Source organism: Panicum virgatum, chromosome 4K, assembly GCF_016808335.1.
Source record: "Panicum virgatum strain AP13 chromosome 4K, P.virgatum_v5, whole genome shotgun sequence".
Classification (NCBI taxonomy): Eukaryota; Viridiplantae; Streptophyta; class Magnoliopsida; order Poales; family Poaceae; genus Panicum; species Panicum virgatum.
This window is the reverse complement of record NC_053139.1, coordinates 2,840,428-2,866,544: the sequence shown is the minus strand read 5'-3', so window position 1 is coordinate 2,866,544 and position 26,117 is coordinate 2,840,428. Positions and strand designations below refer to the sequence as shown.

Here is a 26,117-nt window from a genome sequence, read left to right as displayed (position 1 = left end):
GCCCGAGACCGAGACGAGAGCCGAGCACCACCAGACCACCCACACCTCCCGGCCGGCAACCCGCCGCTTGCCTCCTCCTCCCCCTTTGACCGCCCCGCGACGCGCGCGCGCCTGCTCGTCGGCCGGCCAGGAGCTCGCCGCTCGCGTGGGGATTGGAGTGGAAGAGGCCGCGCGGCTGCTGGGATGGATCCCGTGGCGGCTGCCGCGGCGCACGGCGGCGGGCACCACTTCGCGCCGCCGCCGCCGCCGTTCCACCCGTTCGCCCACCACTTCCCAGGCCAGCACCCGGCGTTCCAGCATTTCCAGGAGCAGCTTATGGCGGGCGGCGGAGCGACGGCGAAGCAGGAGCTCGCGGACGACAGCAACACCATCAACAGCGCCGGGAGCAACGGCAGCGGCGGCGACGCGGCCGCGGACCACCACCAGCAGCAGCTGGGGCCGGCGGGCGAGGAGCATCAGCAGCAACAGCAGCCGCCCGCGGTGCTGCGGCGCCCCCGGGGCCGCCCCACGGGGTCCAAGAACAAGCCCAAGCCTCCGGTGATCATCACGCGGGACAGCGCCAGCGCGCTGCGCGCCCACGTCCTGGAGGTCGCCGCCGGCTGCGACGTCGTCGACAGCGTCGCCGGGTTCGCGCGCCGCCGCCAGGTCGGCGTCTGCGTGCTCAGCGGCGCCGGCAACGTCGCCAACGTCACCATCCGGCAGCCCGGGGCCGGGCCCGGCGCCGTCGTCAACCTCGCCGGCCGCTTCGAGATCCTCTCGCTCTGCGGCTCCTTCCTCCCGCCGCCGGCGCCCCCCGCCGCCACCGGGCTCACCGTCTACCTGTCCGGCGGCCAGGGCCAGATCGTGGGCGGCACGGTCGCCGGCCCGCTTCTCGCCTCCGGGCCCGTCGTCATCGTGGCTGCCTGCTTCGGCAACGCCGCCTACGAGCGCCTCCCCCTCGAGGACGACGAGCCTCCGCACCAGCAGACGCCGCAGGGCCTGGCCGGCCACTCCTCCTCCTCGCCGCCTCCGCAGCTTCCATTGGGCGCCGGTGGGCACTCTCACCCGCCGCCGTCCCTCGCCGACCAGCTCCCCCACAGCCTCATCAACGGCCTCCCGCTCCCCGGCGACGCCTACGCGTGGGCCGGCCCCGGCGGCGGCGCCGGCCGCGTCGCCCCGTACTGATCGATCGCCGCCGGACATGGAAGAAGCAGGGAGAGGAGAGCAAGCAAACTAAACATCAAGCGCCGGCGCGCTTCGTCGTCGCCATCGGCATGCAGCATGGTACAATCCATCGATCGAAGCTAGCTAAGAGTCATCCATCAATCCATCTCGATCTCTCCCCGCCTCTGCTAATTACCCGGCCCTCTTCGTTCCCGTGCTGTTCTTCGTTCGTGTAATCGTCAGTCCGCCATGGATGGTCAACAATTACCCGATAACCCTCTGCCTGTAGTAGTGTAATTCCTCGTAGTGCTTTGGAACTGTTAATCTCTGCGGTTAATTTTTCTTTCACTTGCACCTTCACCTGATGAGCAATGCATGATGCTGCTGCATCGTCGATCCACCTGTAGAGAGAGAAAGGGAGGAGGGGTTGAGGAGGAGATTAGAAGTAGTAGTAGTGCTAGCAGAAGCAATTAAGCTTCCTTTAAAAAATTGTTTTAATCTGTCTCCATCAGTCCTTCTCTTTGTCTCAGCCGAGCTGGGGATCGAGACCACAGGGGCGGAGCTGATTTGAGCTTCGATCGTGCGAGGTCAAACGGGCGGGGGGAGCTGATCAATCGAGCTGCGTATTTTATGGGGGGTGATGGGCGAGTTCGTTGTTGTTTCCCTTGGGCCTGTTCATACCGTGCACCCAGATGTGTCTAAGGGGAGTGGCCATGGCCGCCGGGCCAGCAGGCCGGTGATGGATGCTATCACATGATCGAGCTGCTAGCTAGCTACCTAGCTAGCCAACCACTTCACCAGCGGGCGAACGGGGACGGCGCCCTCTCTGCTCCCACTTCACCATATGTGACGCGCACTGCAACACTTGCTATATTTTATGTTGTCTCGAGTGTCAAACTGGGTCGATGGACAAGGGAGGGAGATTAGTCGAATAGTCGTCGTCATCGCCACAGGCCTCAGGTGTGCGCTTGGTGTCTCTTGGACTCTGGGCCATGCTCTGTGTGTGTGCTTTGCTTGGGTTAGTTCCAGTCTCTGACAGTAAACCCGTGATCATTAGCAGGGTGTGGGGATTATACACACACAGGCTGTGTGCCACTGTACTTTTGCTAGTTCAATTAGGAGATTTACTGTTTCTTTTCTTTTTTTGGCTCTAACTGGTGAACATTCACCCCCTTCAACATTTCAGACAAACGGACGAATTTTTTTTGGAAAATAGTTCAGTAGTTTCTAAAGCATATTATTGTCAAACACTTCTACATTGTTTTGTAACATTTCAGAAAACCCTATCAACTAACCATATACACAGCAAAGTCGTTTAACAGTTGTTGAAAAGCTGACAAAAAGTTTTTAAACCTACTAGTTCAGCATTTTTATAAACATATCTCAGTTTTTTTAAAAAAAAGCTTATGCAGCACGCAGTTTTTCTTTTATTTTGGTAAAGATTCTGTACCAAATGAATTCAAATTTTGTCAAGTAAACTCATTTGTTCGAAAATTGCTAAGAGGTTTACCCGGCCGTGTAGGATTTGTATTGTAAATCATTAACTAGAAAAATGTTGATAGATCTAGCTTCTTGTGCGCGTCATATTAGAAATAATTACTTAATTAGAAGAAGTTCATTAATTGAACCTGTTATTATGCTTTATAAGTAGATCTACTAAAATCTTTATTTGATTCCACCAGATTTCATGTCTATAAATTTTAGATTTCCTTCCAAAACTAGGGTCTTTGTCAATAATTTTCACTATGGCCCATCTAGCTTCCTTGCTCATAGCAGGTTGGGCCGTTTGGGTGGGGTGGGGGTGGGGGGTTAAAAAACTTTTTTTCTAAAAAAAATAGAATTTATTAAAAAAAATTCAGAAAATTCCGAAAACACACCCTTATATATATATATATATATATATAGATGGCCATGTGAAGGTTCATCACGAGAACTTTAGGGGGATGGTATGTAGTTCTTCCAACTTAACTCTATATATACGTACGCACACACGTCTAGTGGCATGTTCGATAGAGGTGCATGCTTACTACTGATATATGTGCACAAAACACTTATAAAGGTGGATATAGAGAGCCTGTTTGGCATGGCTCCAGTTCTAAGATCCATGGCGGAGCTGAACTTTTTTTAAATAGATTAAAATATTATATATTTTTACTTTAAATCTAAAATAAAAGTATAATGACTCAACAAAAGACCCTTGATATATTTGCAACTCTATCTCCAAGAATTCCTGGAGCTGGGTATAAACAGCTCGAAGAACTCTATGAATTTTCTGGAGTTGATGGAGCTATGCCGAACGGACCCATGGTTGCATTGGATGGATTTACTTACCACTGATACAACAACATTCTCTCGATGTTTAGTTAAGCAACCATGCATGCATGCCTAAACATCAAACAACGCTGCCTCTGATACGACGAAAAGCCTGCTCGATCTGCCGAGCGATCGGTCGAGCATAGCGCTGCATCCGATCCGTGCATTTCCTCGTCGATCCTGCGGCGCGCAGTTGGTGCGTGCTGCCCTGCTCCGGAAGCACGAGGCACTGTGGCATGCAGGGCACGGTTGGGAGGGACTAAGGTCACAGTGGGCGCAGGGCATGCCTGCCCTGCCTGCCTGCCTGCTGCTCGTTGCATCTCGCAGCCGCAGGCATCTGCCGCATGCAGGCAGATGCAGGCGAGGAGGAGGGGGGCAAATGATTCCGGTGGCCGCATGCATGGCATGGCATGGCATGCCACGATCTGCGGGTCGCTTGCTATGCTGCCTGCCCTTCCTTTTACTGCAACGGCGACGCCGGGAGGCAACGCAGGCAGCGCAGCGCCGAGTTCGAGGCTGATGCAAGGAACAGCGGCTGATGCCTATTTATCTCTCTCTCTCTCCCAGTGGCAATTACCAGGCATGGATGCAGCCGCAGCCCGCAGAGGGGAGTGACCGAGTGAAGTATGGGCCGCCTGATGAGGAATTGAATCGTGGGCAGGGTTTACAAATCCGACTAGTCCGGTCAAACCGCCGCCCTCCGGTAGCAGTTTACCGGACCGGTTGACCAGAAACCGGTAGAAATCGGTTGAATTCAAATCCAAATTCAAAATCGCATATGCAATCGGTTTCGACCGGTTTACCGGCCGATATGACCGGTTTGGGAATTTTTTATTTTTTGAATTCAAATTTGAATTTTGAATTTGGACCGGTAGACCGGTTTACCGGCCGGTTTGACCGGTTTACCGGTCGGTATGACCGATTTGGAAATTTTTATTTTTTTGAATTTAAATTTGAATTTTGAATTGGAGCCGATTTGATACCGGCCCAAACCGTAACTGGGCCGGACCGATTTGACCGGTACATGGTCAAACCAAACCGGTTCGGTTTGGGAGGGGGAGCTGATGAGGCCGGCCGGCCTCCCCATCCATGCCATGCATCGAGCTAGGCTAGAGAGAGGAAGGGGTAGAGAGAGGGAGAGATGTGACGTGTGATGCGATGTGTGTGGGTGTGATATGTGTGATGTGAGAGATTGAGGGGGTAGAGAGAGAGAGCGTGTGCGTGGTGGTGGTGGTCAGTGGCCTCAGGGTCACACGTGCACCTGGCGCCTTTTCGAGGCAGCAACAGTTGGGAGGGTATGGCGCGCAACAGCTAGAGAGAGAAAGCAGCGGCAGCTGGGGATGGGATGGGACGGCCAAAAGACGGGAGGCTGCAGGCGCTGGCGCTGCCACTGCACGCGCGCGGTGCGTCGTGTTGCCGTGGCTGGAGCGGCCCGGCCCGGCCGGGCGGCCATGCGTGCGCAGCGCATGCATGCCGCACCCGAGCAGGCGAGAGGATGGCCGCGGCGGTGGCGGTGGCAGTGGGCGAGCGAGACCATCGTCCTCGTTCGTCACGGTCGTTAGTTATAAAATTCTAGAGCAACGACACAGTACAGTGCTCGATCGGGGACCAGGGTTACGTGACGGTGTGTGTGTGTTGGGGGTGGGGGGGGGGGGGGGCGTGAGAGGTTTCAAACTTTCAATCCATCTCCAATTCTCCGAGAGAGAGAGATCCCCAAGTACCAGTTCTCTTACAGTTTCGATCGTGTCACCTATTTGCAACCACTACACACCAAATTACTAGCGAATTTCTTTGCTGTTCCGCTAGGTTTAATTTCTTAAGGGTCGTCGTCACAGCTCTGGACTTTGCTTGCAGGGGGCCTATACAGTAGTGTGGTGTGCAGATAGACCGACTCAATGGACAATACTAGCTACCTTGCACGCTTCATTCATTCGCCCCGTTGACACGGTTACACGTGGTGACCGGCCGCACGTTGAATTTTCCAGGGCATATCCGATCCGTATGGGACTAGTAGCTCAGGAATCATTCTCATCTTATCCTTTTTTTTTCTACAACAAAGAGGAGAAGACTCGGGAGTCGTTTGATCCTCGACGACTATATAACCTATACCTGCAGAGATATGCTGATGCAAAAAAAATACGACTAGGCAAACTGACCTGGGCTGTGTTTAGTTGCCCCAACTTCCTCCAAAATTTCCAAAATTCCCATCACATCGAATCATTAAATGTACCAAAAGACGCATGCATGGAGTATGAAATGTAGGTAAATAAAATAACTAATTTCACAGTTTAGATGTACATTTCGAGACGGATCTTTTGAACCTAGTTACCCCATGGTAGAATAATATTTACCACAAATAAACAAAAAGTGCTACAATTTGCTACAGTTCCAATTTTACAGGATTTTGCAGGATCTAAACACAGCCCTGGTGGTGCAAACAGACAAGCACATTTCTATAGAATAATACATAAAGTCAGGTGTCCTCGAAGCTTTACTGTTAGTCGTATAGCATGGTCTGACCCCAATAGAATTCAAGTTTTATACTGCACTTTGTCAGGCGTTGATATAGGACTAATTCCATCGACCATGCACATTTTGATCCGAACAAATGATACTTCACTGTAACTGACGCCCACAGTTACAAAAGTTCCCGGATCAGTGGATGGCGATTTTAACACTATTGGGACAAAAATGTACTCGCGTTCTCGGTACAAGAACAATGTTCCGAATGTGGCACCGTACCACGTTCCCGGTGTATCTGACACAGCAAAACGCCAAATCCATCCAGACCATGAACACTAGCAGACTAGCTACTCTCCCAGAAAGAAAAGAAGACCGTGAATCTTGCGAGCAATGACCATGTGCATGCGATGCGATCCCAGAGGAGAGATCTGGTCCGAGATAGATAGATCTCGATCCCTGATGGCCTCCTTCCCTCTCTCTCTCTGCTTGCGGGCAGGGTTTTTTTACCGACCGGTGAAGTCAAACCGCCGCCGCCCGGTTCCGGTTTACCGGTCCGGTTTAACCGAAAACTGGTAAAAATCGGTCAAATTCAAATTTCAAACTATAGACTCCAGTCCAATCGGTTTATACCGGTTAGCCGCCCGGTTTGACCGGTAAACCGCCCGGTTTGACCGATAAACCGGTCCGGTTTGAGTGGAAACCGGTCCGTTGAACAAAAATATCGACTTTAGTTCAAAATTTGAATAATGTATAACATATTTTACATTATATTTGTATACTTTTGTATGCACGATTTTTTTTTGTTTAACTTCAAATGCCCGCAAAGTATACTAAATGAACAAATTTTTGAAAATTTTTGACACCATTAAATTCGTAGCAACTTGAAGTATTTTTAGAATTTTTTTGGGATTTTTTCATTTTTTTTAAATTCAAATTTGAATTTTAAATTTAGGCTGGTTTGAAACCGCCCCAAACCGGAACCGGTCCGGACCGGTTTGACCGGTTACCGTGGTATCCGGACCGGTTCCAGACGGTAAATTTAACCCTGCTTGCGGGTGCTCGATCAAACCTCTGAATGCTGATGAAGGAGTAGGAGGGGGTACCGGCCTGTAACCCTGTGTGGCAGCCCCGCCCAAATTAATCCGGCTCAAGTGCGCTAACCATCTCCATAAAGGCAATACAGGTTAATACGCACTTCAAGCGGAGTAATCCGGCAGTGCTGTCGGGTAAAATCCCGATTAAACCACTTGAAACAGGACTGACAAAGCAGTTCAGAGAATGCAACATTCCACAAATTATACAGTACAAAGTATGAAACTGATTTGTTATAATTACAAACTGAGTTTGAATTTATAAAAGTACAACAGAGTTCAAGTTTGACGAAAAACGAATGATAGTCTAGTGACGAAACCAGACGTCATGATGAAGCCCATACATGACGTCAACCGTAACCTCCGATGTACCACCTGAAAAACAAAGCCACAAGCAAGGCTGGGTATACTAATACTCAGTAAGGCTTACCCGACTAAGGGTATACTTAGCTCTTTATCTAGACATGCAAGACTTTTGGCTTGAGGGGTTTGTTTTGCCAAAAAGCAGTAAATAGTAGATCTTTAATTTCAGATTTTAGCTTTCAGGTTCTAGTTCAATTAACCATTCTAAATGAGCATCTATCCAATAGCATACATGGTAGAAACAATTATCTTTCATCATCCAATCAGCCATATTCATCATCATCATCATCTTTCACTTTTTACTCTATGTGGCAGAAGTATTAAGCAGTCCCAAACTGTGAGAAGCGGACGATTCGAATCGAATTTATTAACCTTGCAAAGCAGACCTAACCACACGTCACGTGGTTACTCCCAGAGTCACACGTGCAACATTTTCCCTTTCTTTCCGGGTTGTGGATCAGGGTCACCCACCTCGACTACTAGAATTCACGCCCGGCGTGCGCCTTTTTGTACCCGCATGTGGCCGCATGTGAACCTAGTTCAAAGAGGGTGAAAGTAAAGTCCACTCGCCGGGCCGATCAGGTACTTAACCTTACCGATTACCATATTTCTCGGCATGTGGTTAGTACGTTCAAACGCTTAACCACCACTACCACACACTGCGGCCTTATCCATTTTCACTAAACAGACGGGGTATCACAAGTACCACAACCCTGCCCGTAGACCTTATAGTTGCAACAAGTAGTAAACACCCAACTCCTACAATTTCTCGTGAGCGACAGGAAATCACTCGACTTCTACCGAACCATTAGCATAGCCAACTAGCGACTTACACATACTAGTGTTCAAGCATCGGTACCTAGGATCATGCAACTAAGGTTCCAGTCAACTCCTGTAAACTTAAATGCACAAGTAGATAGGAACAATAATAAGTTGCATAAATTTAAAATAGAAGGACATGCTCCGGGGCTTGCCTTCCTGGGCGTAGCTAGTTCTGGGCTCTTCCGAAATTGGGTTTGGGTCTTCAGTTGCTTCAGTTAGATTCACTTGAGCTTCCTGCAGCTCACTCTCGGACTCGGGCGCCATCTCATAATTTTCGTCGACGAGAGAAGTCGTATCTATATGAAATGCACATGCATGAGTGGTGTGATGATAACAATTTATTATTTTCTTCACTAAAAAGTTGTAACCCAACAGAACCAAAGTTAAAGAGTGAAACACTTTCATTCATATTTTACTGGGCAATCGTTTATAGAATAAAATCTCATATGTTTTAGTTCATAAAAGAATCTAGGATTGAGTTTCAACACTTCATAAGTTAGAAATAGTTTCAGCAACTACAAAATTTACACAAGGTAGTACATCAGATCAGAAACTTGCAGTAAAAAAAATTTCAGGCAAAAACAGTAAAGCAAGGATGCATGAAACATACTCAAAAACAGCACATGCTAGGATCAAGATGAATTTACACAGATTAAACTACAACATTTATGAATCTCAAATTTTTACAGAGGAGTCTACATATGATTCTAAACACACTTTAAATTTATCAGAATTTTTCTAGACATTAAGCAGGAGTAATAAAATTGACAAATTTAACTCACATATAACAAGACTAATTAGTACAGAGAGTTACAAAGTGTTTTTGGCTCTCAAAGTTTGTATTCTAGCTTCTCTTCTGAAGGCTAAGGAACGGTAAAATTTTTAGATTTTTCTAGATGCAACAACTATTTATCACAATATAGCACCATTTTTAAGTATTAATTCACAGAGCTAGCTACACAAATCTAAAAATAATGAAACTTGGACAATGGTGTTCATCTAATATTGTAAGTACACAAAAAAAGTTTCATACACATGTATATATCAGAACATCCAGAAATAAAAAGTAAATTATTCTACTAGATCTAGCCAAGACTAGGGTTTCATCTAGTTACAAGTGTTAACCGGTGCTCAATTTTTACACAAAGCTAAGCATGGCATGAAGTAGCTACCAGCCAAAAATCACCCATAGATGCTGAGTAGAACTCCTAGAATAATTATAGCCTATGTAATATAATCTTTTTCCTAGATTAAAATATAGACACAAAATAAATATGTGCATGTAATGAAACTTGTAGATCTTGTGGCAAGGATTCCAAAACATATAGATTTGCATTTTTCTGATTTTTCTACAAATTTCTAGGCATTTTCAAAGTTTGCTGTTTTGAGTTCATGGCGTTTTTACTCTTGGACCCCTGGAGTTTTGTCTCCTTTTCAGGGTGAGCCCCTGGCCGAAAAACAGGGGAGGGCCGGCGGCACCGTTTCTGGCGAGCAGGGTCGCCGGCGGTGGGGGGCCCGAAGGGGAAAAGAGAGAGGGGCTCACGGGCTACCTCTGGAGGGTCTTGGGCTCGCGGACGCGGACGGAGATGGCCTCGCCGCAGATAGGGGCGGCCGGCGGCGGTCTGGACCGCGGCGGCGGCATTCCGGCGGGGGAAAAGGAGTGGGGCCGGGTCGGAGAGCACCAGCGGAGCGTGGGGAATCGGTTCCCGGGCTCGGCTTGGGTGGAGGGAGGCCGGGGAGGGCAGCTCCACGGCAGCTCAGGAGGGGGCGGCGGCCATGGCGATGGCGGGCGGCGTTCTAGGCTGGGAAAGCTCGGACTTGGCTCAGGAAGTGGGCGAGAGTGGAGAAGCTTCCTTGCGAAGCAAAAGGGGAAGGATGAGAGCAGGGGCAGAGGGGTGAGGCGCAAGTAGGCCGGCTCGGCACGTCATCGCCGTGGCGGGCGGCGGCAAGAGCGGTGACCGCGTGGCGCGTAAGCATAGGTTGCAAAGGGCGGTGGCGAGGCAGGTCGACAGCTGGTCAGGGAGTTCGGTCGGGGATGGTCCTCGGCCGGGCCTGTGCGTGGCCGGCGGCCTCTGCTCGGCCGGGCGTGGAACAGGGGAGGGTGAGGGAGAGAAGAGAGAGTAGAAAGAGAAGAGAGGGCAGCGGTTTGATTTCAAATCTTCTCAAACTTTTTGAACTGAACTTGAAAAATTTTGAATACGAAAGTTGTTCAAAATTTTAAGATCTACAATTTTTGTTTCTGGCACAAACTCATTCGAAGCTTAGATCTACAGTTAAATTTGAATTATTGTTGAACGTGCATAACTGCCACATTTGAGTTTAAATTCAAACTTTTCTTTGATTGTTGTATGGAAACTTGAAAATCTTTGAACATAAAAGTTGTTAATCATTCCAAACCCTACAACTTTTGTTTTAGGCAAAAGTTTATTTGAGCAATGTTTTGGGAATTATTTTCTAAGAATATTTGTTTGAAAATTGAAAAGAATATAGTTTAAACCTTTAAAAACTTTGATTCAAATGACTCGTCATTTCATGTACAAAACTTCATTTTCTCACCTGTTTTCATATACACATAGACACATACACATGCATATACAAACACACACATATATATTTCCCAAAAGAAATGCATAATTTGAATTGTTCTTGTTTATTTAGCATGATTCTGTGTTTATTATTTCTTGCTTAGTATTTTAAAAATATGGGATGTCACACCCTGTCGCTGCCTGATGACTTGCCACGCCACGCCATGGCCGCGACCGTGACGTCTGCTGCCTTTCGCTCTCGCCCCCCTGCCCGGCCAGCCGGCCGATCCATGACGTCGTCGTCGGCCGGTCGGTACATGCACATGTCCGATAAGATGGTTATAGTATAAATTTCCTTCCCGGGTCCCTTTCAGGCCCGTGCCCCAGGGGGCGTGCGGCCCGTGCGGCTGCACAGGGCCCCCATTTTTTTGGGGCCTCAGAATTTGTAGCAGCCCATTAACTCCCCGCATCCTTCCTACTTGGCCGGCCCTAATGCAAATGGTGAAACGGACGCATGCCACGCCCCTGCCCTGCACAAAACAAAAAGGCCCACAACACTGAGGAGTCCTGACACCCGCCGCCCGCCAGTTTAGTTGTCGTGCCGTCTTCCTCTAATCCTGTGCCGATTCATCTTCAGTTCTTGTTTTTCACGAGTCACGACACCAAAGGCCGAGCTGTCGAGGCAGATGCCAGACGGCAGGGCAGGCAACACCGTGTCACCGCCGAGGCCATGATCGCGAGTTTGCGACGGCGACGCGGTGTAGCAGCCGGCCGGCGGCCCCAGGGCAGGCGGAGAATTCAGCAACGACAGGTCGGTAATTTCAACTCTTCACGCAATTGACTGGCTTAAGGAGAAGGTAAATAGATATTTCTTTTAATTCCCAATTGTATTGATATACATATATACTTGTATCCTTTGAGTCTTTAATGGATTAATTATAATTTTGTTCTTTCATCTTTTATGTTAGAAAACGATCGATAGAAGTTATATTTTTTGCAAATCGATCTAGAAAATATGATTCTAGTAGCCAAAAACATAAGAATGATTAGTTTAGTAGGCATCAATTCAGAATTTCGCACAGGGCCCCGATTTATGCCGCCCTGGTCCCTTTCACCTTTACGTACGCGTACTTGGTAACAGCAGTATTTGTATTGTATTTCAAACCCGGCCGCGAGCTCATCCATTATCGATACGATACGTCGGCGTCGTACGTGTACGTCCGTTCCACGCCGGTGTGTGTGTGGATGGATCGGTCAACGACGATGCATGCGCTGGCAGCAGGTGCACACGATGGCTACTGCCGGTGGTGCCCTGACAGATGAAGTGTCAGAGCTCATCAGAACGTCAGTACTTCAGTCGTAGCAGATCGATCGATCTTTCTCTCAAGGAGAAGAAAAAAATACTGAAAAGAATGTTGCTGTCAGTGCTTAGCTAACTAGTAGCTAGAGAGCTCCTCTGTACTTGCTCGTAGTACTGGTACGTACTCCGGCGTCGTGTACACCGACGTCATACGTGCGTGTAACACAAGTGCTGAAAACGAGGGCGCAGAGATCAGATTCAGATCAGGTCCTCCATCGTCAGCAAAGTGTCTTGGTGTCTGTCTTGACCGACGAACCTCACGAGATCGACTAGTCCCGTACTCCCTTGCACAAACTCAAATGCATGCATTCCGAAACTTTTGTTCGGCGCATGTGAATTTTTCAGGGATTCAAAGAAAGGGACAGTTCGATCGGTTCCAAAAACAACAGTGCAGTACTTGCCATCAGATCACTTATCTGCAAGTAATTAAGCCGATGGTAATTTTGTCTGTAACAGAATTTCCCTTTATTTTGTGCGCGTATCTCTGAAGGAACACGCACTGGGTACAAGTTCTGTGGAGTCTTCTCGCTCTACAGGCAACTGGCTTCTTGTCTGAACTGACAGGGGTCGATTGGATGGTTACCATTAACCCCCCCTCTCGGTATGTTAGGGAGCGTTAAGGCCCTGTTTGATTTTCACTAGCATAGCATAGCACACAATTTCTGAGAAAAGAATTTCACATGCATGGAGTACTAAACGAAATTTATTTGTAAAATATTTTCATGGATGGGTGTAACTTTTCACGACGAATCTAATGACAGTAATTAATCGATGATTGACTACAGTTATGCTACAGTAACCATCATCTAATCGTGCGGTCAAAAGCCTCATTAGGTTCGTCTCGCGAAGTAGAGCAAGGTTGTGGAATTAGTTTTGTAGATTGATTTTATTTAGTACCCCTAATTATTGGTCAAAATTTTTATGCTACTTATGATAAGACACAACCAAACAGGGCCTAAAAATATTTGCGAGCAGGATTGTTCCCTTCCTCGCTATCCGAGTCTGACTGATGGTGGCACACACGACGACAAGATGGGAATAAGAAATCCAAAGCTGGAACTGGAAGAAGGAGATATGCCTAGCTATGGAGATAAAAGGCAGCACTAGTACATCCTAGGACTGAGAGAGCCATCACTTTGCACTGCAAGGGCAAGTCAATTTAGGTTACCGCCATGCATCCACTCCTCTCTCTCTCCGGTCTCCATGAAAGTTTTATGGGCACAATTATCTAAACTAAAAATTAGGTAAATATACCTGATGAGTTTTATGATAATAAAACTCTCCTCACATCCCATGAAACTATATCCTTCTCTCTTTTTGCCAATAATACTATATCATCTAATGTTATGAAATGCTTCATAAAACTTTCATTGAGACTAGCTTCAAGCTTCAGAGAAAGATAGCGAGGGAGAGAGGGAGCTGTCTGCAAGCAGGTAGTGCAGGCAGGAGTGGCTCAAGGCTGGTTCTTTCTTGCTTGTGTCTGTCTGCATATGATATGAATCATATGAGAGAGTGTGCATCAGTGCATGCATGCCCAGCAGGCCTCTTCTCTCAACCACTCTGGCTGTGTTTAGTTCCCTCAACTCTTCCAAAATTTTCAAACTTTCCATCACATCGAAATCACATCGAAACATTAAATATATCAAATGACCCATGCATGGAGTACTAAATGTAGATAAATAAAAAAACTAATTGCATAGTTTTGATATACGTTGCGAGATGAATCTTTTGAGCCTATTTAGCCTATGGTAGGACAATATTTACCACATACAAACAAAAAATGCTACAGTATTTTTCGCAAATACTTTTCGCATCTTTTTTACAACTAAACACAGCCTCTGATGAATGATGATGTTGACCCTCGCTGGGGCCCGCCTCCAAATGGCCTTCGTCTTCTTTTCATGAAGTGTGCAAAGGTAAACCATGCCTAGCTTGTTTATTGGCTAAAACTAAACTAAAAGCCCCCCTCCCTCCCTCCTCTCTCCTGGGTTGCTTTCTTGAAGTTGGTGTGGCGAAAAGGCCCTACCTGGGTGTCATTAGGGCATGCACAATGGTGTAGACGGTTGCCGTCTATAAGTGTCTAGAACATCGCACACAGACAACAAAAAAGACAACATGTACAGTGGAGTGTTGTGAGTCTATCTACAGGTTATTTAATACAGGTATGGACACACAACATAAGGTGATCAAGTCTAAATTGGATCTTTGTATACCTTTTTGTTGCATGTATGAAATAATACTTTGTGAATCAAATAAAATGAATTGTACCGGACGTACTATAGAAAAGCAAGAACATAGTTTTATTCATGATCTGCACAGGCTCTAGCTCTTTTGATCTGTTGCGCTTCTTCGGCGGCGAGCTCTGCTCCTTTGTCTGCCACGGGTCAGCAGCCTTGTGCACCCCTGCAGAACAAGTTCAGATTATCAGAATTTCCATATAAGCATCAACTAATTACAGGAGAAACAATTCCTGCGTACTTGCAGTTTCACATGTACAGAAGAATACATATTTTATTCGAAGGATTAAACTGAAAAAGGTAAAAACAAAGAGCTGCACTTGCATGGATTTAGCTGTTCAAGTGATCTGCTTCTCCTCCTCTTGTTCCAGGACAAGCATGCATCTAGTTCTTTCCTCTGTTCTAGGGCACACACATAGGGTGGTACTACGCTTTATCAGAAAAGCACATGTCCTTGGACTGCAAGAACGGCTTGCTAATTCAATTTAAATCTGAATGACATATAGGCCTCAACCATAAGACCACAACCTTGCTAATTCAAGTTCAATCTGAATGACATATAGGCCTGAATGACATATTTGCAATTTCTACTACCTGGCAAATAGATAACTCAATTTCATTTATAGCCTTCAGTTCACTAGATGCACCCATAGATAGATATAGATAACTCAATTTCATGAACAGAGCAAGGTTCAGCTGTCCAGAGCAAGGTGAATACATTAACTCAATTTCAGGAACAATGCACATCACAGACAACATCACTAAAGTTTCAGAAAGCTTACGTCAAAGTCGGCGGCGAAGCTTGGCTCTTGGGGTGGATCATCTGCAGCTGCCGTCGCCAAGGTGCCAATCCGCTAGCTGTCGCGTCGCTGTCGCCGCCTTGCCGCCCAGCGACGTCGTCGCTGCCTTCCCGGCCCGCGCCGTCGTGCTTTTCTCCTCGCGCGCCGCAGATGCTGCTAGGAGCTCCCGCACCGCCGCAGCCGACCGCTACTCCGGCCCCATTTGTGAGACCCCACCGTGACTGCAGCTGGGATTTGGTGGAGGAAATGGAAAGAGGAAAGGAAAAGGGCGCGCTCGCAGGTGGATTTCACGCGCGCGGGCAGGGGAGCACCGGATCCTTGCCGTCGTCGCCGAGTCGCCATCCCTACGTACAGTGCGCGGCGAGCGGGCGATGGGCGCTCGGAGCACGAGCCAGTGCCGTCGCCTCGCGAGACGACGGCACCGCTCGGTTCTCTGCCAAATCGTGATTAATTTGCTTGGGTAATCGTAATAAACCGTAAAACGACGGCATCATTAAGAGCGTTGTACATGCCCTTATCCGCTAACAAACTGTGCGCTTATCAGCTCCGGCCGGTCGGCTGCGCCGGCAGATGCGGACACGCACGGCCTCTGCGATTCAGCCGGGATCGAAGGCCAAGGGTTTTGTTCCTGTAAACCAAACCACACTTCTTTGGGGAATTGGACCCCCAGGCCAGCAGCTAGCTGCTCTTTACTTGCATGCAGGAACTGATGGCGCTGGATGATCCCATCATCCCAATTCGAGTTCCAGTTCCAAATGTGCGCCGGATGAGTTCGTGTGCGGTGATGCCGAAAACAGGGAGGCAGTGGGATGCCACTGTGCCAATTTGGTGGGCGATGACAACGGCCATGAGATGGAGTCATGTCTGTTGGCCTGTCAATTCTGGAGTTGTTGCACACTCTCATCTGCAGTTTCGTCAACAGTGTATATGTGGCATCGATCTGGGCAACCTTGTCGAAACACAAGAGTGGCGAGTGCAATGGGCTGGTGCATTTGGACTTGCAGGTACCATTCCTCGCCTACCAATCGGCACTCTTCTCGGGGCATCAGCTCCTCCTCTGAATAATGTCGTGTTTAGTTTGAGCGCAAAAAATTTTTGCGTTGGAATTTTACTAATTTGAAATATTAAATGAAGTCTATTTATAAATTTTTTTGCACAGATGGGTTGTAAATCGCGAGACGAATCTAATGATACTAATTAATCTATGATTAATTAATAACTAGCGGATAGTTACTGTAGCATACCTGTTGCAAATCATGGATTAAGTAGACTCATTAGATTCGTCTCGCGATTTACAGCCCATCTATAAAAAAAGTTTTGTAAATAGACTTCATTTAGTACTCCATACATGTGTCGAAATATTTGATGTGATGGTTTTTTTTTGTGTTTATGAGATTTACGGGTAAAAATCTAAACAGTACCTAAACATTCTGCGCGTTTGTGCACAGTACGTAAGGTGGCCAGTCACCACCATTGAAAGCTAGGTCTTCTCTCCCAACAGCCGGTCACATTGACATGAAGATACAGCAAACATGGGCTCCTGATCTCATTATTGAAAGCTACATACAGCCCGGAAAAGGGCACTGCTTGTATCTGTATTCCCAATCCAAAACATGGGCACCTGATGGTACTGAAAAGTAGTGCACGGTGCGCCTAGAGGCTAGTGCCCAGTAGTGTTTTTGTTTGCTGTGAGGAACAAGCCCAAGTTGATCCCGTCTAATCGAGTCATCGTCCATTGATCAACTTGATTAGAGAGAGCCAATCCCGGTAGTCCTTGGAATGTGTCATGAGCACCGCCCAAGATTTAAACACACTCCACGAGCACAACAATAACACTATTACATAGGTACGTCAAACACATGAGATCATATTACAAAGCGGTTCAAAGTTTAATACAACAAGTCTTCAGAGTTTCTGCAGCGAAAAGTTCTACTACTGACACTCCATACATAAAGCAAAATAAGAAAGTAACACTATATGCCGATAGTGCCCTTCACATAGCCACCGGCCATTACTCCTCACCCGCACCTCCGTCCACGGGGTAGAAGTAGCCGAACACGGCCTCCGGCTGCGCCTCACCTGCGTCAACTTAACGGCAGCAACGTGAGTACAAAAGGTACTCGCAGGGCTTACCCAATATGAGTATATAATATCCCGACCTCAAGGAGAATGCATTTGGTTAGTAGCAAGGATAGGATACGGTATTTAATTTTTGCATAAACGCATCTAACTTTGATCAAGTTGTAATAAGCAAAAGACAGATCATCTATATCTCTAGAGCATGCATCAAACAATTACATAAATAAAGTGTTCATAAATCATAAGCTCAATCTTCCATGAACTTCCTCGGTAACTCTACACTAAAGTCAAAGTACAAGAGCGTGCTCAATGTCCGAGAGCGCGGCTATTGCAATAGATCGAAAACCCTGCAGGGGTGTACAACTTTTCCCACACGAGAACAAAACCAACGACTATACCCACAGCCAAGGATAAGTGTTGATTCATGCCTCAACCTTTCGCACAAACACAACCGACTATGAGCGAACGGTCGAGAAGGACAAGTGCACCGGAAACGCCGATCGCACTCCATCACAACTCGCACCGAATCCGATCAAGGCAAGGTGTGACTTATGTTAATTGGCTTACCGTCCCATTATGAAGTATGTGGTTTGTACGGAAAGGTGCTCAAGTATCAAAGCGATTACGCATCGATCCTTAATCAACTCAAGCAAGACTAACTATGTGAGCTCCATCCCAACATGGTCCTATCATACTTGCCCAAGTCCAAATCATTCTTCATATTTGCTCAACTTTTATCCATTCTTGACTAATCATGTAAATTAATCAAACATACTATAGCTTGCGAGTGGTGGTGACCTTGCCACCTCTCGTCTTGTACCGAAGCTAAGCATGGCTAAGCATATAGTTCGTGACACTTATTCAAGCATACTCATCTAAAGATGATATCCTAATCAAGGTTGATAATGCATCAAATAGGTTCTATGCAATCAATGATATATATAATAACTCATGCGCAAACAAGACACATATACTTCATTGATCCAAAATAGGGTGTAAGAAATGCTTAGGGGCCTGCCTTGAGTCTCGACGGGAGTAGAGTCTCCAATGATCTCCGGTTCAAGCTCCTCTTGCTCCGGCATCACGGTCTCTACACGAGTGCAATGATGCAAGATAAATAATATGCCATGAATGATTGACATGGTATGCAAAAGGTATGAGAAGGTATGATTTAACATTGCAAAACTATGATAAAAGGGGTTAGACATATAGTACATATGTGGAATAATCATAACTAAGTGTAAGGGTAAAGAACAACTAAATGTGGACCGTCCGGCTTGGGAGAAGCGGACCATCCGACTACAAACGACGGACCATTTGGTGGACCTTCCGCCGGTCAAGTGCGGATCGTGTTGGGTGAAAACATGCTCTCTGACTAAATCGCGGACCGTCCGAGTTAGGTTAAGCGGACTGTCCGGTCTGAACGGCGGACCGAGTGGCGGACCGTCCACGGTCAGTCGCGGACCGTGCTGGGTGGAAAACATGCTCTCTGACTAAATCACGGACCGTCCGGGTTAGGTTAAGCGGACCGTCCGCCTCTCAATTTGTGAAAAGCTAAGAATCGTGCAGAGGCTCTGTTGATTTGGTCAGGAGCTGGCGGACCATCCAGCCATGTCGGGCGGACTGTCCGCGACACGGCCGAGGCTCACCGGCGAGTTCGCCGCCGACGATTCCGGCCATGGTTTGGGGTGGGGTTTGTTCCTATAGATTCCTGGGAGTCTAGGGAGTTGTTATCGCTATAAATTAATAAGGGTTAATTTATGGGCCGAAAGCAAGATGGGTTTAAAGCAGAAGATTAAGGAAGGCTTGTAAATCGGCTCCTGCGTGAGCATATGGGCCACGTTGGCCGTGTATCCTTAGATTTAGTTCAAGATTAGAGATAGAGTCCAATCGGGACAAGATTAGTTTAGATTATTTCTCAAGTCTCCGGACTATAAATATGTATCCTTTGTTATTCGTAAGGGGAGCGTCATCACGACTCGCAAACAACAACTCTCGGCGCATCGCCACCCCTAATCCTAGGGTTTCAACCAAGTAAGTGTCATGCTGCCCTGATCAGGACAGTATTGTTCTTGCTTTTACCTTGGTATTACTCGTACTGAAGCATTTTTTATGGCGAGTAGTACTAGTTATCATGATATTCGTAGCATGGCTTTTAGTAGATCTTTTGTGCTTTGTTGCTTATCATCTGCGAATATCATGTTGTCTCTGTGTAGTCACGTTTTAATCTCTCGCTAGTTCTTATCGCATAGAACTAGTCGCACAGGGACAACACCCTGCTTCTTTCATGTTTAGTAGATCCGATCTGTTATGGTTTGCTCTTATCTTAAGAGTTGGCATAATATCTGCTGGGTTAGGCCTTGCAAACGGATTGGATGATCCGGTGGCGTAGTAGATGCTTTTTCTTAGCCTTGATAGGGATTGTTCCGGGAATCGGCTCTTGCTAGTTCTTAGGCCTCTGTTTTAGGTTGTGGTTTAGTTGTCTGTTACGTTCGCTAGGCCCAGTCACGTGTAGGATGTTCCGATCTAGCAGTGAGGCTGTTACCATCGTGGGTTAAGATTAATTGGACTTGATTGAAGCAGTTTTATAGTGATTTGCTCTATTTATCATATCCGGATACAATCAGATCCCGTCTGACACCGGGACTCGATCGGCTCTTCAAAGCCGATGCAAGAGTCGTCCCGGGGAGCCGACCACGGCTCGGACTTACGTTTACACGTGTCTTTGTATGCAGGAAACTGTTCGGGGCACGTCTACACCCTCCTGATCGGGTATAGGTCAGGTGGCACGCCCGGCTTTCACACATTCTCCGGGCGCGTGACGGAAATTGCGGGCCGTCGACGAGGGAGCAGTGCTTGCCAGCGCACCAGCAACCTCCCGGCTCTTCGTGTTGCCCGTCGTTGCTCGCCGGTGGGTTTCGGTAGACAACACATTCTGGCACGCCTGGTGGGACACTCGGCAACAACATCCACCGCAATGATGACCGGAGCTCAAGATCAAGAACCCGCTCCCAAGCCCGTCACATATGATGAGCTTCCTCCTGAACACAAGAAGAAGTATGATGAGATCAAAGCTCTGCTGGAAGCCGATCTCATCGGCTCTTTTGAGAGGACTCGCAACCATGGCATCAAGTGGAAGGGGTTCTCACCAGAAGGCGCTCTGGACAATGTAGATCTGTCTGTACCATCTGAGGAACGCACCAGAGCCCTGCGTCAGGAGATGAACTACATGGTGGCCCATGCGCTTCATTGGCACTCTCAGAGCTTGATGAACGAACTCGAGCGCATGGCGCATCGCGTCATCCAGGAGATAATCAAGAACCAGTACTCTCCATCCGGGCCAATCCTGGGGAGTCATACAGAGGAAGCTGCAATGCATTCTAGGCCGCAACTGCCGTTCTCGTTTGCAGCTCCCAGACCACACAGCTCGCCGATCTACGTCGTCCACAAGATCGGCGGTGATCCTGGAGAAGGCCAGTTCCTCACCGAGCCACCTAAGGAGATTCCGCAAGGCTACACGTGCGCCTACATCCCTGACAGCGTCAGTCCAGCACGCTCGGTGCAGATGGTGAACCCAGGAGCTCCTGGAGCAGACGCAGAAAAACAAGCGTGGCTGGCAGAGTACGCTACTGGGCCGAGTGCTGAGCCATCGGCCCCAGGAGTTCTCAGTGTGGAGCAGGTCAGTGCAATACTCAGAGACCAGTTCGGCATCCTGCCCAAGAGGAAAGCGATCGGTTATTCCAAGCCGTATCCAAGTGATTATGACTTGATCCCACTGCCACCCAAGTATCGGCTTCCTGAGTTCACCAAGTTCAACGGGTCAGAAGGAGCCAGCTCCATCGAGCATGTGAGCCGATACTTAACGCAGCTTGGGATGATCTCAGTATCGGATCTCACTTTGGTAACCAAATCGCACATGCATTATGGTTTCGAATCTCTAGGTCATCAATGGTGATTGGGCTCTAGGTGAGTTCTTGGCTTCAAATCCTAGGGCAATGGGGAATAGATCGGGGATGGGAAACACTCACCGGCGTCGAGTAGGATACTGGCAAGGGCTTCAAGTCGTCGGGGAAGGCTTGGAGTAGCTCGGGGTCGTCCTCCTTGCTTGAGGCTTGAAGGAGAAGATGAAGTGGAAGAAGAACTCGTTGGGGAAGCTCCTCCCCAAGGAAGAAGATGAAGTCGGGGTGGTGGAGCTAGTCGGCGTCGTTCTCCGGCGTCCTCAGGTGGTGCTCCGGCAAAGTGGAGGGGCTTCAATGGTGGGGAAGATGGGGGAGCTCCTCCATGGCTTGGACTTGAGAGAGAAGGTGAGGGGAGTGAATGGGATGAGGGAGAGAGAGCACGGGGTGCTCTGGTGGAAGAGGGGGCGTGGCTGATGTGTGGGGTCGGGGGAGACGTGGCGCCCAGACTCTGCGCGCACGACACGCAGCGGAGATGCACTAGCGGACCGTCCGCGAGTGTGGCGCGGACTGTCCGCGGGTGGGTGACGTGGCAGTGAAGTCGATGCGTTTGAGGTTGACCATGGTCGGCCACGTGGCAGAACCGCGGACCGTCCGCCGTATAGTGGCGAACTGTCCGCCACTGCCAAAAACAGCGTATTAACCTAAGGTTTAATTCTCTCCTTAAGGGGTGAGCTAATTATGTTTAAAACTTAAAGATGCATATGATGCCATGTTTAACTAGCTCATCAACATAGGACTGTTACATTTGCTCTGCCGCGCACTAAAAGATGATACTGGCAGTTAGCAAAAGCATACTAGGTACTGGCGACCTGCAGATTCAGTATAAGCTTTGTGCAAAATTTGGACAGTACATTTCTCTTCAAATAGAAGATTCTCGGGAAAAAGTAGAGCGCATGCTGCGTCCGATACATATAATGAAATGGAAGACTAGCTGCTACATTACACTTCAGCCAGCATGACTGCTCATCTTGCTAACTAGTAAATCCTAGAGTTCCGTAAACTGAAGTTCAGGGTAATGCAAACCAACACAGTACACAGCTCTGATACAATAACATAGCATCTACTAGCCAAGTCCCAGATTTCGCATGTCCTTCCTTTGAGCAGTGGACCCCTCTTTCTTGATCCGAGAAGGCCTGACAATGCGGTCAATGACCCCGTATTCGAGAGCCCCTTCAGCATCAAAGCGCTTCACCCTAGACAAGTCCTCATGAATCTGCAAAGGTGTAAATACTTCAGATGGATGGGACCCTTAGGACCGAAATTGCTGATACAATCATATCAAATAACAAGTGAAAAGATAAAATCATCTATGGGATATTCTCAAAATAATCAGAATATGGTACAGTAGCATGTGGTGTAATATGGCAGTGTGAATCAGATTTTGGAATTTATTACGCAATACTTGAGATGAATGGGACCCTTAGGACTGAAATTGCTGATACAATCGTATCAAATCACAAGTGAAAAGATTGAAAAATAAAATCATCTATGGGATATTCTCAAAAGAATCAGAATATGGTACAGTAGCATGTAACGTAATATGGCATTTTGAATCAGATTTTGGACTTCATTACGCAATACAAAAAAACAGAGCAATGCAAACCATAATGCACCACCAACTTGTACATAATGTGGCAAAAAAATTGTTTAAGCGCACATAATTTAAAGGAGATAAATCAGAATTTAGAAAGAAGGTTCATGAAATCGGAAGTCCTTGCCTTTTCGACAGAGTGACCTGTGTGCTCCGCGAGTTTGCCATACAGATAGTTCTTGATACGAATAAGCTCATTTGCTTCATTTTCAATATCATCAGCCTGCAGAGAAATATAAAATAAATAACAGACTCTAAGATGCAGGCATCCGATATTAAACCGATTGGCCTTCTGTTAAGATTATAAACCTGGCCTCGAGCAGCTCCAGCAGGTGACTGAAGTGAAATCCGACATAGGGGCATACCAGTACGTGAACCCTGGACAGCACAGAAAGAACAGATATATGTATTATACTCGAGCATATTCAAGACAATAGGCTCCAAAAAGAAAACCAATATTAACTAGTAATACCTTTTCACCAGCTGCAAGAATAAATCCTGCCAAATTGAATGCAAATCCCAAGCAGTGTGTACCAATTGGACTCTTCAGGCTCAGCATGGTATCATATAGTGTCATACACGGAGTAAGCTGCAAAACCAGGGATGAGTTCAGATTAGAATGTGACCTCATTTTCATGGACTCTTTGATCAATTATTTTAATATTTGAAACATAAAAAACATGTACTTAGATTTTTCAAATTCTTGATGCTAGTGCTGCTTCCATTTTCTCCCAAAAAGAATAACAATAGTAACATAAAAGAAGACAGCCAACATGAGTCCAAGCATGATGTTGTAAGGTTCTTACATCTCCTCCTGGTCCATTAATGTATAGAAGAATCTTTTTTGTATTATCAATGCTGTCAAGGTACAGCATGCTTGCCAACACTTGGTTGCTGAATTCTTCATCTATATTGTCCCCAATGAAGATAATCCTTTCACGATACTGGGCATGGAAAATTCAATTGTTATCGCGGTGGGCAAACAGAATTACATCAGTTCAAGGGAGCATGTAACTAGGTGTTGTCAAGTATTACCAGAGCATTCCATATGTCAAGCCATTGCCAGGTTCCTTCACCAGGGGTTCTGTAAGGCACACGTGGAGTACCTATAGGCATCATCGAAATGCGGGCTCTGGTAGCCCTCTTGTTTGACAACCTATCAAGGGCAAATTAGTACACTAAAATGTCAATTGTGTGCAACAAACGACGCCAGAGTAATTCTGTTTTTCTTCAGCTACCTCAAGTGCCAACAAATCTATGGAGTATCACTTCTTATTAAAACAGGGACGGGAAAAAATCCTTTGTTCTTTAACAGATGGATAACTCATCTTAAGTTGTAGATCTTCTGAATATCCATCGCTCGAATGAGACTCGAAAGGTCACTCATGTCTACAGACTATGGTTACTTAACGTGATCGAAAGCACTGCTTGCAGACTAACATAGGTACTTGCATTTCCATGTAAAGTGCCACATCCAACAATGCACTAGGACTAGAATTACAGCTAACCGAAATGGAGCAACAACAAACATTGCCAATGTGATAGTAACAGTACATCCTAATCCCCTATCACGGCGTAAAATCTAATTTCTCAGAAACCTGGGCGGCGGGCTCATGCCCCCAGCAAAGAAGGATCACGTGCCAACGCATACGGATCGGCGCACACTCACCCGAGAGAGATCCTCCGGTTGACGGCGGTGTAGAACCCCGCGCTGACATTCGGGCACGACGACTCCGACGAACCTGCTCGGCATCCTCAATCAAACACGGAAGATAAATCCAGCACAAATCCCAGCAAGTTTCGTCAGCTCTCGCTCACCTAGCTTGGTCTGCGCCCTGAGCCCGACGAAGACCCTGGTGCCCACGCTGCAAGAGGGGGGGGGGGGGGAGGCTAGAGAAGTCAGTGTGGGGAGAGATTAGGGTTTCAGGGTCGGAGGAACGGGAGGAGACGGCCAACCTGAGAGATGATGTCTGGTTAGCGGCGGCGCGGGCGTGGAAGCAGGAGGAGTTGGCCGGCGCCGCCGGGGACAGCACCATCGGAGCGGGCGGCGGAGTGGTCGGGGGGAAGGAAGTAGAACCCGTGGGGGAGTGGGTGACCGAGTGGATAACGGGGGTGCGCCTTGTGCGTCAAGATTCGTGCACCACGCGGTCCACGTGGATGATTTGACGGATGAGATGAACTTGAGCTCATGACGGCGGCGAGCGGCGGCGGAGGCGCGGAGTTGTTGGCGCCGCCCGCCGGGCCACCGCTCGCCGTCGATCAGAGATGCGTAGATTCCTCGCCTTTGGTGAAAGCTCTCATATCTAACGAGTTTGATCACTCTTCAGAGATTGAGAGGCGCATTGAACTTGGAATGCCCTTTGGTGAGACCGATGTTTAATTTGTTTTTGTCCATGTTCTTGTAATTCTTCTGCTCATGAGTTATTAGCACACTCGATTCGTCCGCTGCTCCCGTGTGTCAAGGACTCCAGGTACTATCGGGTTTATTTTAATTTTTGATGGAGTATTTTTTTTGCTCGAGTTTCTCCCCAAATTTTGTTATTTACATGCATGTATACCAGTGTAGCTGCTTCAATTGCCCCTATAAAAATTGATCGCACCTATGCCCTCGTGTTTTTTTCCCTGTAACCCGTATGCCCTTCTGTTAGAAGATAACGGGAAAAAAGATTGACAGGTGGGACTGAGCAGGGAAAAGACGATATTGCCTTTGTGAGTGAGAGTGGCCCTTTATCTTTTTCCCAACCTGCTCCTCCCCATATCCCCGCCACCTCCCCATCCCCCTCCGACGGCGAGACCGGCGCCACCGCCCGGATCTGCGGGGGGGGGGGGGGGCTAGCCACGCCCGGCCTCTCCTGCCGTGCGTGGAGGGCGCCGCCCGGCCCCGTCCTCGCCTGGAGCCACTCGGACCCTCCTACCGCGCGTGGAGGGCAGGCGCTCGCCCTGTCCCCGCCTGGAGCAGCCTAGCCCCGCCTGTCAGATCTTATTTACCGTTATCTTCTAACAGAAGGGCATACAGGTCACAGGAAAAAAACGCCAGGGCATACATGTGCGACCAAATTTTTTAGGGGTATAGAGGTCGGCACCAACTTGCATAAGGGCATACACGTAAAAGACTCCACATTCATGCCAAAAGTTTAGAATTTACAGTTTAGAAAAAGCTGCAACATATTCTACAAAAAGTTCTCTATTGTTCATCGTATTCATGAGTTACCAGCTTACAAGTTTCCTCTCTTTTTTTTTGGGAAAACGGGTTATGCTGTTGCATGTGGTCTGTGGAACAATTATATTTGCTGTGGGTACAAAAGAGTTGCATGATCAAGTTTTGTGTACGGAAAATACTTCGCGCGTACGTGGATAGCTACCCACCCACA

At 47.7% G+C, this 26,117-nt stretch overlaps 2 protein-coding genes across 2 annotated transcripts; one reads left to right on the top strand and one right to left on the bottom strand.

The window, feature by feature from the left end:
• On the top strand, window positions 1-1,647 carry LOC120702526 (AT-hook motif nuclear-localized protein 18-like). The gene has a single exon (XM_039986380.1). The coding sequence runs from the start codon at window positions 184-186 to the stop codon at window positions 1,162-1,164; it is 981 nt and encodes a 326-aa protein (XP_039842314.1). The 5' UTR covers window positions 1-183; the 3' UTR covers window positions 1,165-1,647.
• A 20,307-nt stretch (window positions 1,648-21,954) lies between these two features.
• Window positions 21,955-24,862, bottom strand: LOC120702525 (ATP-dependent Clp protease proteolytic subunit-related protein 2, chloroplastic-like). The gene is made up of 9 exons (XM_039986379.1): window positions 24,703-24,862; window positions 24,565-24,611; window positions 24,416-24,488; window positions 23,782-23,902; window positions 23,553-23,690; window positions 23,219-23,335; window positions 23,056-23,124; window positions 22,874-22,969; window positions 21,955-22,368 (listed from the first exon to the last, which is right to left on the bottom strand). The coding sequence occupies exons 1-9, from the start codon at window positions 24,780-24,782 to the stop codon at window positions 22,219-22,221; spliced, it is 891 nt and encodes a 296-aa protein (XP_039842313.1). The 5' UTR covers window positions 24,783-24,862; the 3' UTR covers window positions 21,955-22,218.
• Window positions 24,863-26,117: the final 1,255 nt, after the last annotated feature.

What these genes read in the sequence shown, in the direction of transcription:
- LOC120702526 (XM_039986380.1), top strand. Translation starts at nt 184, where the DNA reads ATGGATCCCGTGGCGGCTGCCGCGGCGCACGGCGGCGGGCACCACTTC.
- LOC120702525 (XM_039986379.1), bottom strand. Translation starts at nt 24,782, where the DNA reads ATGGTGCTGTCCCCGGCGGCGCCGGCCAACTCCTCCTGCTTCCACGCC. An exon ending in AACCAGACATCATCTCTCAG is followed by an intron (nt 24,612 to 24,702) that starts GTTGGCCGTCTC and finishes CCCCTCTTGCAG; the next exon opens with CGTGGGCACCAGGGTCTTCG. An exon ending in TTGACATATGGAATGCTCTG is followed by an intron (nt 23,691 to 23,781) that starts GTAATACTTGAC and finishes TTCCATGCCCAG; the next exon opens with TATCGTGAAAGGATTATCTT.